At 41.3% G+C, this 15,522-nt stretch overlaps 1 protein-coding gene across 1 annotated transcript in view; it reads right to left on the bottom strand.

The window, feature by feature from the left end:
* Window positions 1–15,522, bottom strand: part of cacna1ba (calcium channel, voltage-dependent, N type, alpha 1B subunit, a) — a 494,356-nt gene that overhangs the window by 454,166 nt on the left and 24,668 nt on the right. The window contains exons 4-5 of the mRNA XM_055659954.1: window positions 15,011–15,116; window positions 7,880–8,019 (exon numbers count right to left, since the gene is read on the bottom strand). Of these exons, the coding sequence (XP_055515929.1) occupies window positions 7,880–8,019; window positions 15,011–15,116 (246 nt within the window). The remainder of the gene's footprint in view (window positions 1–7,879; window positions 8,020–15,010; window positions 15,117–15,522) is intronic.

The following is a 15,522-nucleotide window of genomic DNA, read 5'->3' as shown; positions in this document are numbered from 1 at the left end:
TTAGGCCATTTAGCCCATCAAGTCCACTCCACCATTCAATCAAAGCTGATCCATCTCTCCCTCCTAACCCCTTTGCTTTCTTCCCATAACCTCAGACACCTAGGATATGACATACCTTGGATCTCTCCCTCCTAACCCCTTTGCTTTCTTCCCATAACCTCAGACACCTAGGATATAGTACAAAAATCTAGGTCCACACTCCTGGGTTACACTTCGCTGGGAGAGGTGGCATCTTGGATAGGAGATCTCAAACCCAACCTAGGGCTGCAACCTTAGATGGATATTAGAGCTGTACCTGCACAATCTCACAGAAGAGCACAAGAGCGCTAGATTCAAGACTCAAGAGTGTTCTATTTTCATATGCTGCAAAACGGAACAATGAAATTCTTACTGGCAGCAGCAGCAGCAGCAGCAGAACAGGTTTGTAAACACAGTACTCAATTGATAAGATAATAAACAAATTTAAAAAGCAGTGCAATAAAGATTTACGAGGATGTTGCCTGGATTCAAAGACCTGAGCAATAGGGAGAGGTTGTGCAGGCTAGGTCTTTATTCCTTGGAGCACAGGAGGATGAGGGTTGATCTTTGAGGTGCATAAGATCATGGAATGAATAAATAGATAAATGCACAGAGTCTTTTACCAAGAATAGGGCAATCAGGAACCAGAAGGTCATAGGTTTAAGGTGAGAGGGGAAAGATTTAAATAGGAACCCAAGGGGCAACTTTTTTTTAAAACTAAGGGTGTTAAGTATTTGGAAAGAGCGGCCAGTGGAGGTAGTTGAGGCAGGTACTATCACAATGTTTCAAAAACATTTTGACTGGTACATGGATAGGGTAGGTTCCGAAGGATATGGGCCAAATGCAGACAGGTGGAAATAGGATGGGGCATTTTGGTCAGCTTGGGCAAGTTAGGATGAAGGGCCTGTTTCCACACTGTATGACTGTGAAATAATATAACCCAATGTCTATGGAATTCTTTGCCACTGGAGGCTGTGGAGGCCAAGTCAATGGATATTTTTAAGAAGATATAGATTCTTGACTAGTACATGTGTCAGAGGTGATGGGGAGAAGGCAGGAGAATGGAGTTAGGAAGGAGAGATAGATCAGCCCTGATTGAATGGCAGAGCAGACTTGATAGGCCGAATGGCCTCATTCTAATCCTATTCCTTACAACCTTATAATATACTGCAAAAACAAAGCAAACACCAAAGTCCCCAGTGCAGCCCAGGCAGTTAATTGTTTAGTTGGAGTTTGTAGTGTTCAATATCCTGATAGTGATCTATTCCTTTTCTCCAGAGATGCTGCCTGACACATTGAGTTACTCCAGCACTTTATGTCTACCTTCAGCCTGATAGCGGTTGGGAAGAATCTGTTCTTGAACTTGGATGTTACAGTTTTCCGACTCCTGTACCTTCCTCTTGAATGCACGAGTGAAATTAGAGCTTTGTCATTGCGGTGATGATGATATTGGCTGCTTGTTGAGACAGGCCCAATACATACATCCCTTCGATGGTGGGTAGTCAGTACCCGCGGTGGGCCGGGAGGTGTTTGCCACTTTTCTTTCCAGTCATTTTTGTTCCTGGATGTTCGAGTTGCTGAACGATGCAATCAGTCCGTAAGCTCTCGTCCGTACACCTGAAGAGGTTCAAGAGAGTATTGGTCCACATCTTCTCAATCATTTAAGGAAGTAGAGGCACTGAAGGGCTTTCTTTATGATTGCATCAAAGTGCCAGGTGCAGGAGAGATCTTCAGAGATCTGCACACCCAGGAACCTGAAGTTGTTGACTCTCTCCACCACTGACCCATAGATGATAACAGATTGGTTGATCCTCAACCTCCCTCTTCTAAAGTCAACCACCAGTTCCTTGCTTTTTACTGATGTCGAGAGAAAGGTTTTTGTTCTGGAGTTATCCCTGGGATTCCCAGCCAATATCTCATCCCTCAATCAGATTACTGGGTCATGATCACATTGTTCTCTGCTGAAGCTTGCTGTATGCAAGTTGGCTGCTGTGTTTCCCACAACACAATGGTGAGGACGGAACAAAAGCACTTCACTCACAGTGGAGCACTTTAGCTGCACAAATCCAAATACCTATTTTTAGAACCTTTTTTTTTTAAACCATCTTTTCACATCTCTGTAAATACATCCCACGGAGGCATAATAGAGGCAGTAACTGGTTTAACCAAAGTTGGCACCTTTAAACTAAAAGCTGTGGGAAGGGAAATCATGAATTAGGCACAGTTGCAATGAAATCCACTCACCCCATGTAATCCCCTGTAAATGCTTTTAAATGTTATAATTTACCATACACTTCCAATTGGTGGTGGGCGGAGCTGCCAGAGGAGGTTGCAAAGTAAGGTTTCAGTGCGAAAATAAGAGTGCATCTGGTGGTAATTTGCCATTAAAGATCCAGGTACTGAATGAACAGATTACACAGTGCTGGAGAAACTCAGTAGGTCAAGCAGCATCCCTGGAGAACATGGGCAGATGAGGTTTCGAGTCGAGACCTTCTACAGTCTGACGACATATGAAATCTCACGTATCCATGTTCTCATAGAAACATAGAAATTAGGTGCAGGAGTAGCCATTCGGCCCTTCGAGCCTGCACCGCCATTCAATATGATCATGGCTGATCATCCAATCAGGATCCTGTACCTGCCTTCTCTCCATACCCCCTGATCCCCTTAGCCACAAGGGCCACATCTAACTCCCTCTTAAATATGGCCAATGAACTGGCCTCGACTACCGTCTGTGGCAGAGAGTTCCAGAGATTCACCACTCTCTGTGTGAAAAAAGTTCTTCTCATCTCGGTTTTAAAGGATTTCCCCCTTATCCTTAAGCTGTGACCCCTTGTCCTGGATGACCCCTTGTCCTGGAATGCTGCTTGACATATTGAGTGACTCCAGCACTTGCTCCATTTTGCAAACCAGCATCTGTAGTTCCTTGTTTCTACTAACAGATTACAGTTGGTAGCATATTATTTGTAAGTACTGATACGGTCATAGTCATACAACATAGAAATAGGCCCTTTAGCAGACAGCCGTAGCGGTGACTGCAGAGGCCACAATAGGCCCGACCATGGGTAAACAGGGGACGGGACTGGACTTTTCTGCCTTCCTCCACAGTGGGAACCATTGTGGGGGGATGTTTTTATGTTTATTGTTAAATTCTTTAATGTTGTGTCTTATCTTTATTCGTGTGCTGCAATGGCAGGTCATAGTTCACTACACCGTTTGGTGTCTGTGATAATAAATGTCCTTTGTACTTCCCCACGCCGACATGCCCAACCTGCCTGCATTTGCCCCATATCCCAAATCTATCCTACCCATGTAACTGTCCATTTGGACAGTTTTGAAAGTTTAAACGTTTTGATAGTACGTACCCCCTTTGGCAGCTCGCTCCATATACCCACCACACTCAGGTTCCTATTGAAACTTTCACCCACACCCTCTCTTTAAAACCATGCTCTTTGGTTTTTGGTTCCCTTACTCTTGGTCGAAGGCTCTGTGCATTTACTCTATCTATTCCCCTCATGAACCTGTACACCTCTATAAGATCATTTCTCCTGCGCTTCAAAGGATACTGTCCTTGCCCTCTCTCAACCTCTCCCTATAGCTCGGGCCCTGGAGTGCTGGCAACATCATCATAAATCTTCTCTGTACCCTTTCGGCTCAATAACATCTTTCCAATAACAAGAGGAACAATACTTGGATACAGACGATGGCCAAGAGCTGGCCAATGCATTTCTAGAGGCGTGTAAAGTGAACAATTGATTTTTTAACATGCGAGTTGAGAGCCCGACTCTATGACTTGGAAAGGGCAGCTTACTTTAATGATGTAGGAAAGAACTGCAGATACTGGTTTAAATCGAAGATAGACACAAAATGCTGGAGTAACTCAGCGGGACATCTCTGGAGAGAAGGAATCGTTGACCTTTCGGGTCGAGACCCTTCTTCAGACTGAAGTTACTTTAATGATGTTCTGCAGAGACTTTGTTGGCTGATGGGCTTATTCCTGTGCTGCACTGTTCTATGTTAAATGTTCGATGATGCACCACATCCAGCCGACTATTTCTGATTCTACAGAGAAGGCAGCTGACTAAATGATTGTTGAATGATAATTCAGAACCAAACAAAACCAAACAGCTCTCAGTTCATCACAAGTGGGCAAGTTCACAACGTACATTTTTTTTTGCTGCAGCCGAGATGGAATAAAAATAAACAATCCGAAACACAGTGCATAAAACTGTATACGGAGCGGCTAAATATTTCCTTCAGCAACAAACCAAGTGCACGGGTCCGGGTCCATCACATTTCCCACATTCTTCAATGGGATATCGATCTTTATTGGGGGTATAAAACCCTAACTTTACCTTCCCAATTAACACATTCACACCGCCACTTCAGATAAACTGCAACCTGTAGCCACAAACACAAAGACACTTCTGAAAGACTCTGTCAAAGCAGCCAGGGTCAGATTGGATAAATGCTTTTCACACAACTAATTGGACACCTGCTTCGAGATAAACATTTTTTGTTCTTTTCCAGCAGCAGAGCATTAAACTCCAAGATACAAAGATCAGATTGATCGCTAGCAGATCGGAATTACCCCCTCTCCGTCAGCGCAGATTTGGAGATGGGAGGAAGTGAAAGGTTCAATAGATTAGTCCAATGTAAATGAGGACACTGTCAGAGCAGCACACATCTGATGCACGCAAGGATACAAGAGAATAGGAGCAGGTGGAGGCAACTCGGTCCCCCAAGCCTATCCTGCCACTCACCGTGATCACACCTGATCTGCCCCAGGCCTCAACTCCTCTGAGCTGGGCCACCATGGCATTGCTTAGTTTAGTTCAGTTCGTTTTTAGTTTGGTTTAGAGATACAGTGCAGAAACAGACCATTCCGCACCTGCACCTACACACAATGGACAATTTACAATTTTAACAAAGCCAATTAACCTTCAAACCTGTACGTCTTTGAAGTGTGGGAGGAAACTGGAGCACCCGGAGAAAATCCACGCAGGTCACGGGAGAACATACCAACTTTGTACAGACAGCACCCATAATCGAGATCGATTACGTGTCTCTGGCGCTGTAAGGCAGCAACTCTACCACTGCTCCACCATGCTGCCCATCGTTAATCTTTCTAAAAACATCTCTACTTCATCATTAAATCCCCCCCGATAATCCAGCCTCCATAAAGCCCCAGGGCAGAGGGTTCCAGAGATCCACCACCCTTTGCAAGAACCTGTTCTTTAACCGATCACCACAAAATCCTATGTCAGCTTGTTCGAGATTCTCTCACTAGTGGGAACATCTCAACATCTACTCTGTCCAGTCCCCTGAATAACTTATTTTAATAACATTGCCTCTCATTCTCCAGAAGTCCAAACACAAAACATAGCTGAAATATCTTTAGCCACTCGTCTCAGGACAGGATACCCTCTTGTCCCAGATATTAGCCCAGTGAGTTTCTTCTGGACTGCCTCCAATGCCAGCATATCCTTTCTTAAATAAGATGACCCAAACTATGCCCAGTACTCCAGGTGTGGTCTCACAGTGTCTTGTACAACTGTGATCACACTTCCTTATTTCTATTCTCCAATCAACAATAAGGCCAATATCCCATTTGCCTTCCTAACCACTGCAGCACCTGCTTGCTAGCCTTTTTGTAATTTGTGCAAAGGATCCCTCTGTACTTCCACTCACCTGCAATGTTTCTCCATTTAGATAATATTCTGCCTTTAGATTCATCTTATGAGCAGAACCTCACACTTTCCCCACATTAAACTCCCGCTTGCCAAGTTATCACCCACACACACTCAGCCTATTTGTGTCATATTTACAGAGTGCGGCGAGAACTCTTTTAACATTCACCACAGGGCTGTGCACACAAACTTTAGTTTTAATACTCATCAAAAGCAACAACATATTTATCTTATTTAACATAAAAAGTTCACACTTAAAATCCACGATTATTGCCCAAGGTAATTATATATATATATATATTTTTTTTAAGGAATGAAAAATGTGAGGAAATACAATATATGGCACTGTATCTCGTGGCAAACGAACAAACTAGATGTTAAGCAACGTTCATTTATTTGTAATGGGGTTTCATTAAAATAAATGCAAACTAAACACCATTGAAGTGCTCGGTCACAGCTGCTTACAGATGAAGATCAAAAGCAACAATCTGATCACTCTAGTTTGTAAACAGCTGGACTCGGAAGCAACATTTACAAATGGATGCATACAGTCTCATTCACACCGTCTCCCTGTTAGTAAAGCGGATTTGAGTCAATAACGAAACTCAAGGTGAGAAACAAAATTCAGACCATCTCAAACAGCAGGCACTATTTAACAGTCAATGCTACATGCTGCTGCGTTTCAGCTGTGCGTTCTTCATTTTCAACATTAAGGAGCATAAATGTCTTTAAAAAAAGCATTCAAATGCCGCTGAATACCATACATCTTTGAACATTTATTTTCAGTATAGAGAAAGATAACCTAACAAATTGACTAAAACATTACAACTGAGCCATAGGGTGGAGAACAGAGCAAGCAACTCCCATTACAGAACATCAGGTTTATATAGTCTATTTAGGACACAGAAATAATAACTTCACTAAATTAATTACGAATTACTTTGTAATTACCTTTCATGATATTAATTAACATTTGGTCGAAACATCTATGGTATTACCACAGAACACAATTCTGAACATCAATAATGACCTACAAAATCATGCATTCCCCTTTATATTTATCTTTGATGCAACATTTTACAATGATCTTATTTTTCTCAACAGTTTAAGAATTACGTTCAATCACAGCCAAGTAGATCTCTTCAGACAAATAATATACTGCAAATGGTCTTTAACTTGGAAAACGTGGTACAAGCAAACAAAATGCATCATTAAACACATAATATGTACAGATTTTTAAATAAATCCAAGTCAACTGATATAAAATAATGTGGCTTTATACATTCTACTCCCTTTTATTTGTTCTTCTACATTTTGAAAGTTACAGCCCAGGACATTCCCTCTCGTACAGAATAAATTTATTCCATTCTTGGTTTTGTTTAATATTTAATATTTTACTGTTGGGGCCCCAACATGAGAAGCGATTTATACAGCATTCACAAGTCAACAGGGGCAACAACAACAAAAAATCACCTCCAAGCTTTTCCCCATCGGCAATTAAAAATGGAACTGCAATTTCATTTTCGTTCAACAAATCTTTCCTGCGTAATTGTTCCAGGATTTTATGCAACATTATCATTTCAGTAAAAAGCAAAGACAAGTGGACAACTGCTATTTGAACCCCAGATAACAGTGTAATTTTATATTCAATTACTCTGCACTTTAGTCAAAATGTACAGGGATTTATATCTCCTCATACCTCTGAAGTAATTTTAAGTGCAGGTTGAGAACATCAGACAAAAGTAATTTCACAAAAGTTCCTTTTAGCGATTGTACCAGATGATAAGGTGCATTGGCCACCTCAGGCAAGTATGTGGATGATCCTCAAATACCATTAAATAAAGAGGCTGCTGGAGCAAGCTGTTAGCTAAAATAGTAAACAAAATGCTGCCAATTAAATGATGCTGATTTCATTCATCAAGATGCAGAGATTAAATAGAAGCACAAGTATCTGTGCAAAAAAAAATAATATCAAAGACAAAAATATTATCCTGAAGCATTCCAATAATTGAAACAGAGATCAGATAATACCGGTCTCATTCCACTAACTTCAATAAACCTCAAGCATAATATTAAACTCAGCAGTTCCAAAATATCTCAATTTTCAACCGTCTGCTCCAAAGTATTTGGAGTCCAAGAGAAAACAAGACTGGTGGATTTTTGTTACTTACCCGGTGAGAACGACCACAAAATCCATCACATTCCAGCCATTTCGAAGGTAGGAACCTTTATGAAAAGCGAATCCGAGAGCAATGATTTTGATGCCAGCTTCAAAGCAAAATATCCCAATGAAATAAGGCTCAGTATCATCCTGAAAGTGCAAAAATCAAATATGAGAAAGGCCCTGTACAAGAGGAGCAAAGAACTAAACAATGTATTTTTTTGTTGAATATCCCAAACTAAATGTATTCATTTCCAGAGCACGTTCTAAATGTAGCTAAAATGTCAAAAGCATGATGCAACAATGCTTTATTATTCAATTGTCAGCTCTGAAAGGTGTACTATGTGGATTGAAAGCTCAGATTAAACACCAGAATGATTGCTGTTAAATAGCTCCAATCAGTGGCGGACTGGGTCTAAAAATATTGGTTGCCAGGAGACAAAGGGGGCCCACTTGATATAGGGGGCCAAGTTCATCAGGGGCCCACTCGCCATCGGGCAAGCTGACACCCTGGCCAGTCCGCCACTGGCTCCAATCCTACACACATGAACAAAACAAAATTCCCAATCGTGTGTGTCAGTTCAGCACTGTGCAGCCAATAGATCTGATTTTTAACAAGATCACTTAAATGGTATTTGGCTCTCCACACCGATTCAACATTACTTCGAGCCCCTGCACTTAACTCTATCAAGTCCCGTCAACAGACTGAACCAGCTGAACTCACTCTGGGCAATGGCACAAGTGTCACTAATGCATTGAGACCTTGTCGGCCAGAGAGGACAAGCAGCCACTGATTATACCATGCAGCGGCACTTGCTGGAAAACACATGTAATGGTTGAATGCAAAAATCAGTCTCAGCCTCGTCGCCAATTCATGATCCAACATTGCGTCCAGGATAGCACCCACACCAATGTACCTGGAAGGCAGCTTCCGCTGAAAATCGCAGAGACACAAACAAGGAAAGAGCCAATAATGGTCTCAGCCCAAAACGTCACTTGTCCCTTTTCTCCAGAGATGCTGCCTGACCCGCTGAGCTACTCCAGCATTTTGCATCCATCTTCAGTGTGAACCAGCATCTGCTATTCCTTCCTACACAATTAGACAAACGTTTGGTGTCCATTCCTCCCAGTAATGAATATGACCATTCAGCACAGTATCCTCGGTGGCCTCATTCTCCAAAGGATTTTAACAGGCAGGAAAGAATGCAATAAGAATGTTCATAAGGAGATGCCTGCATGTATCGAAGAGTTGATGGGCATTTTTGAATTGAAAGTAGAAACATGAAGGAAATTACAATTTCAATCTGTTCAATATTTTGATAAACATCATTGAAAGGTGGATTCTCATTTCCTCCAGCAATGACACTTTCCACCAGCATTTCTTCAATTTCCCCTCCTCGGTTTTAATGCCACTTTCTTTTCTTCTGTCACTCATCATTCCCTGGCAGAGTTTGGGCAGTCAGCCTGATCCCAGCACTTTAACGACGTATAGCTTGATATACGATGCGGGGCATAGTGTCTAAGAATGACTCGGGTCCTCTCATTTTACTGCCATGATTGCACTTTCATCCTTATTGATAGCCCATTCAAAAAGAAAAACAGAATTTGTGCTGAAGTGTCGGGCACTGGCTAGTATGCATATGATGGGCTGAATGGCCTCTGATTCTTTAAATGTCTATGGTGCCCACATGTCTACCAGCACTTCTATGCATCATTACATCATAAGCAAGAGTTTCTGGAGCTAATTAAAAACCACTGTGGCCAAAATGTTTTTCCAATTTAGTCGAGCTATGCAATTAATGCATTACAATGACAGCATCTTCCCAGCTGCTGCAAGTACTGGATGAATGCAGCCGTTTCTCAAGCCAGGTCTGTACAAGCTCTGAGGCAAGTCTTAGATTTATATCAGCGTAATACCAAAACAGACGCATGCTAACTATATCAATGAAGACATCCTTACTGTGACAACCTGATTTAAAATCTGCCTTTTATTCCTAGGTTCATATATTGAAACAGGGAAGGAACTATTTACTCCAGGATAACCAACAGACATATTGGAGTTTGGATCATGCTGGGATTATATTTCAGTTTGAAACCACATTTTTGAAAGAGATCACAGTTCAACTACAGTCGCGTTTCAGCTTCAGAGCTGAAATGTGTGATACAATTATGGATTATTACTGCTTCAAGAGGATATTATTCCTGTTCAGTACAAGCACAAAAGCTGGAGATACTTGGGTGGGCAGCATCTCTGGAGAGAAATAGGATAAGTGTTGCAGGATAATGCTGTTTCATCAAATACCTCTGAAGAAACATCGACGGTTTTCTTCTCCCAGATGCTGCCAGCACCCATTGCATTTTGCTTCATACGGCAACAAGAAGCACACAGACAGCCTTGCAGTTCCTACTGAGGATTAGGCTTCAACTACAAACTTATTTTGGGTCTGAATGCAATATCATGTATTATTTGCAACATTTGTTTTAAAAAAAGGAAATGCAAATATTTTGCCTCGACCCGTCACAGATTTACTAATTTAAACCTGGTTTTATAATTTTCGGTGGTTCCCAGGAAACTATATATTTTTTTAAAGAATAGGTCATTATCAATTGTTATTTGTCAAGTGCTTTAGTTTTTTTTTTTGCTGCAAGTTAGCACAAATTCTAGACGCATTCAGTAGATCGGGCAACGTCCGTGGAAGGAGAATCAAGAGTTAATGTTTCAGAGGATAGAACTTGCACAAGATCTTTGTCTGACAAAGGATCTTTGACCCGAGCCATTAAGAGTTTCTCTTTCCACAGATGCTGCCTGACCTGCTGAGTGTTTGCAACTTTCACTGGCTTCCCTTCAGATTTCCAGCATCGGCAGTTTTTAGCTTTTTGTTGCAAAGTAGACCAAAAATTCATAAGGACGGATATTCATTCATAAGCGTTCAAGTAATGAAGTCTTCCAGCATGAAGTAAACCATTATGTCAGTGTCTGCATGCGGGACACAGGTGGCATGTTCCAGCCAGCAATAAATGGGATGAAGGCTCCATTCATCCCATCTAATTTCAACCCTGGAGCAACGTGCTGTCAAATCATATAAGGTGATTGTGATAGAAGAAATAAAGAAATTACACGGATCCAAGCTGAAAGAAATACGAGGCAAAGTTACTTCTCAGGGACTGTAAAGCCTCTTCATATTGGCTGAAGGAAATAGCTCTTCACTCTTCAAACCATCCAGCAATACCAAATCCATCTTCACGGTAGGTAGTCCCTCGGAGAAGTGCAACTTGCTTCCAAAGGGGTTTGGCTGGTTCTGGAGTGACTGACTCTGCCTCTGGGTGAGCCGAGTCGTGCTGGACAAGGCAGGGCACTGTATGAATGGTGTGGGCTCCATCCACTGTACTTGCTGCATTCTCCCCGTGAGGACACTCGAGCTTCTCTGCACCCTCCTGAATAGTCCTTATCCATTTTGATTGATAACAGGCTATGAATACCCACACCAATGAAGATGTTACTGTTTTTCACGCCGGCTCAAAAAGGCTTTTCTCTCCTCTTGATAATCTCTTGTGGAAAAAATGGACTACTTCAGCAGTCTACTGTCAGACATACAAATTACGTTGTCCCCGAGCCACTGATGTTGCCGTTGTTATCTTGGGAGGACACCTATTGTTTTAACCTATCACTAGATTTGGAGACATTGAGAAGACAGCACTGGTGGCATCTCCCAAATGCTACGACATACCTGTTGTCAGCACTGCAGGACCTTAGAATGCATGGGAGATGGGGCTCACTGTTCGTATACCATGAGATTGGTTTAAGGTCTTGGCGATGGAACTCTTTTCCTTGGACGTCAAAGGCTAAGGTGGTTCGCTGAAGCAGGAGATGGATTTTGGCATCAATGTTTGCTTTCGCTGATACAGAGGTGATTGCCGTGCAACTTTATTGTGAGGAGGCAGAGATGTGCAGCAGGGTCAGGTCACGAGGGCTTTTGCATTACAGCTGTTCAGAGCAAAGTCCATCCTCCCCTGTACCTCAGTGTTTCAGGTTGGCAATAACTTAGAGCTCAGTCTCCTGGAGCAAATAAACAAGCTTCATCTGGGTTTGAAGCTATGAACTATGGTTCAGAACGGAGGTGAGGAAGCGCAAGCAGTTCCCTTTCTTTCCGCAGAGTCATTCAGTTCCAGTACGACGGTTGGCAGAGATAAAGATTTGGGAATAATTGAAGAAAGCGTTAAAATGATGACAAGACCTTGATTGACCCTAGTCAGCACTGGGTTTGGGTTTGGGGTGGACCCATTGATCATAGTTTGCACATCATCATGTGACGGAAATAAGATGGATATGAACCTGTGAGGTCAATAAAGTTTGACAAGGAATAACCGCATTTCTTCTTGGTTGAAGAGTTGAAGGCTTCCAGAAGGTCACACCACAAGTGAAAATCAAATTGTTCTCTGTTTTTCTCTTGGATTTGTCAGGCAATGAAGATCATGCCTTTCACACTTCATAGATGGAATTGACCCAGCGATGAGCCCTTTGTCTACAGGAAGAAGACCACTTAGACCAGTGGAGATAGTTTTCTCTGCGGTGGAGAGCTGAGTAAGAGACCTCACCTGGTTACCACAACGGGATTTGACTCTTTTCCTGACAATGTTTATGATTACTGCAGCTCTGAGGTTCCCTGGCATGTCTTTCTCTGCATAGATGCGCAAACAAGGCTGCAAATTCACATCAGAAATTCCTTCATGTCAGGATTTACTACTTCAATAGGTGAACTGCCCAATGTAGAGGCCAAAGCCATAAACAAGATCTGATACTCCGACTGCACTAGTGATGTTCATTGTGTGATCCTTAAAGCAATAGGAATGTATGATATATACAGAGCTTTTGTGTGGCACCTCCTTCAAACAAATAAAAATACATGATGTAATAAATATAAAATGCTGGGAAAACTTCAAAGCAGTGTCACTGACCCAAAATGTGATTGTTTCTCTCTCCGCTGATGCTGACTGACCTGCGGAGCATTTCCAGCATTTTTTTTTTTTTACTTCAGATTTTCAATATCTGCATATTTTTCATTCTCGTGTGTTTTAGTGCCACGCAAAAACAGTTTCTCACAAGTTGTTGAGATGAATTGCTTGCTGGGGACATTAAAAAAGCAACTTTTTGCATGCTCTGGTCTACGGAAGCTCTTCCTTCCAAATTTAAAATAACTCTAAAATAAAATTTAAGCTGGATTGGACAAAAAAAAATCAATATTCTAATTTCCAATGCAAGATTCAGTTTAGATTTTCCATCTAAAATCTCACAGGATAATTGTATCTTTGCTGTGAAAACCAATCAATAAGCTATTTGCTGTGCCTTGATTAAACTACAGGATACAGAACGAGTCCATCCACACGTGTACAACAATTGTCAACAAACCATAGAGTTAGTTGATAGAGTCCAATTAAGCAAACATTTAATATTTTATAAACCAATTGGATTGCATACTGCATAAGGCAGGTTGATGTCCAATTTTTGGTAGCTACTGAATAGATCTCCCAACACCTTTGGAACTGGCATCAATAGTGTCGTGTAATTACAAAAATAACTTGGCTTCAAAAGGAATCCCCTGATTGCTCTTCCCCCTATGGACCGATTCCTATACTGCAGAACTGCACTGAAGGTAGGGGCAATGCCAGAAGTTTATCATTCATGGCCCACAGCAGTGTGGAGGGAAACTCTGTGGAGCCAGCAACTCCAAACATCATCCCACCTGAAGTCATCACAAATGTTCTTTCGAGAACTTGGTGCAAAATAAAAATTATGAGTCGGACTCCAGATGATTTTCACCACCAACCCTATTCCACATCTAAGAGCAGCAAAGTTAATTGTGGTGCCACCAGCACTAATGAGTTCAGTTAACGTCGAAGAGATTGGGAATTAAACAGAGACTTTCTGAATTTGAGCTTTTGGGACGATTAGTCCTTCTTGTATCACAAGTACCAACAGCTGATTTGTGAACTGATTAAGGAGGCGGAAAAATAGTTTAAATGCTCGTGAGTTTTATTGAACCAATGAACATTTTTTAGTGGGCATGAGAATATGTAGATAGACTCAACAAAGTCAACACCTTTGGAAAAATGGTTCCAACATACAGGCCTCCAGCTTCTGTCAATGTAGGTTAAATATCAGCAATAATTACATGATCCATCATTTATATAATGATGTACTGAGTTGAACATCACCTGCCTTTACAATCAGTTTTGCACTGAACACTAGCACAAAAAACAAGTCCACTTATTTTTATTCTCCAACACCCAATTGTTTATCTAGACAATGTAACCAGAGTGGATAGTGAATGGTTTAAGCTGTATGATTGTGTGGGATTTATTTTTTTAGTACATTGCTGGCGATCAAGCAGTAAAACAACACGGGGCTTATACTAACATAACATCTGTATTTTGCATTCTGGTGATTTATCCTCAAACAACCTTTGGATTTTCTCCACATAGACCCAATCTTTATTTTTTCTTTTAAAGAAAACTATTTTGTAGTTCTCCATCGTTTGGCTTTGATTTATAATGGATCCATTTAATATTATTCTCTAACAAGGTGAACTTTAGTCAGTGCCCCATTCCCTTGTTACTGACAATACATCAGAGACCCATCCCTCCATCTTTGTACTTTGGTTGAATTATGACTCCACTTTTGAATGCTTATTCAAGATGTGTTTTGAGTGATGTTTATATACTGTCATCTTGTTCAAAAAGTATGTGACGTTCAATTCTAATCTGAATGAATTTAACATGACAAAAATCTTGATGTTGTTTAAACGGGTAGATGGATGACTGTAGAAAGGTACTTTTTAAAAAATACAAATGGATATAGTCTTACTAGAAGGTGTAGAAAATAATGAAAAAAAAAAATAAATCAGAAGTGTTCCCCAGGATGGCAGGTGAACAGGGATGGAGGGCACACCCAGTGAAGCATCATCACCAACACTTCCCTCCAATGATCCATATCCATGTTGTAAATTTTGTCTGAAGTTCCACAGGGATGTTTGTATTTTTAAAAGAGTACAAAGTTTATACCAGAGAACAGCTTTCAAAGAAATGGAAATGTGCTTAGCAATGTGTTAACCATGCGAGCAATCCCAAGTAATTAAAATCTTACCAGTCTCTCTGACATGGGTGTCTTATCTCCATCTGGAAGATGTTGCTCCAAGGCCAACACGATGCAGTTTGCAATAATAGTCGCTAATATCATGTATTCAAATGGAGTGAACAAGGTTAAGGTAAATCAACAGCCATACATTTACTTCTTTTATGCTTTAAATTAGCATTAAAAATGAAAGAGATTTTGATCCAAACTTTTACCCGATACCTCCTAGTAATTTCTAAACCTAGGGTGGTAGCTTTAAAATCGGTATCTTTAACTCGGCAATAACCATGGGGCAGTCAGCGCTTGAAGTGTACTCGTGCCTGAGGGAGATGGCCGGTTGTCGTGTGAATTGTACTAAGTGGCAACCCGAGGTTTGTCTGGGCCTTTGCCTTTTCACCGGTACAAGTGGTCGAGGGGAACTTTGGAGGTCAAGGAGATGAATGTTCTTTTGGCAAGGCGCACTATTTCTAACCGCGTTTTGAGGGGTGAATGTGCTACACCGCTATCTCGTGTTACTTGACGTT

The sequence above is a fragment of the Leucoraja erinacea genome, chromosome 31, assembly GCF_028641065.1.
Source record: "Leucoraja erinacea ecotype New England chromosome 31, Leri_hhj_1, whole genome shotgun sequence".
NCBI lineage: Eukaryota > Metazoa > Chordata > Chondrichthyes > Rajiformes > Rajidae > Leucoraja > Leucoraja erinaceus.
This window is presented reverse-complemented; position numbering and strand designations above follow the sequence as displayed.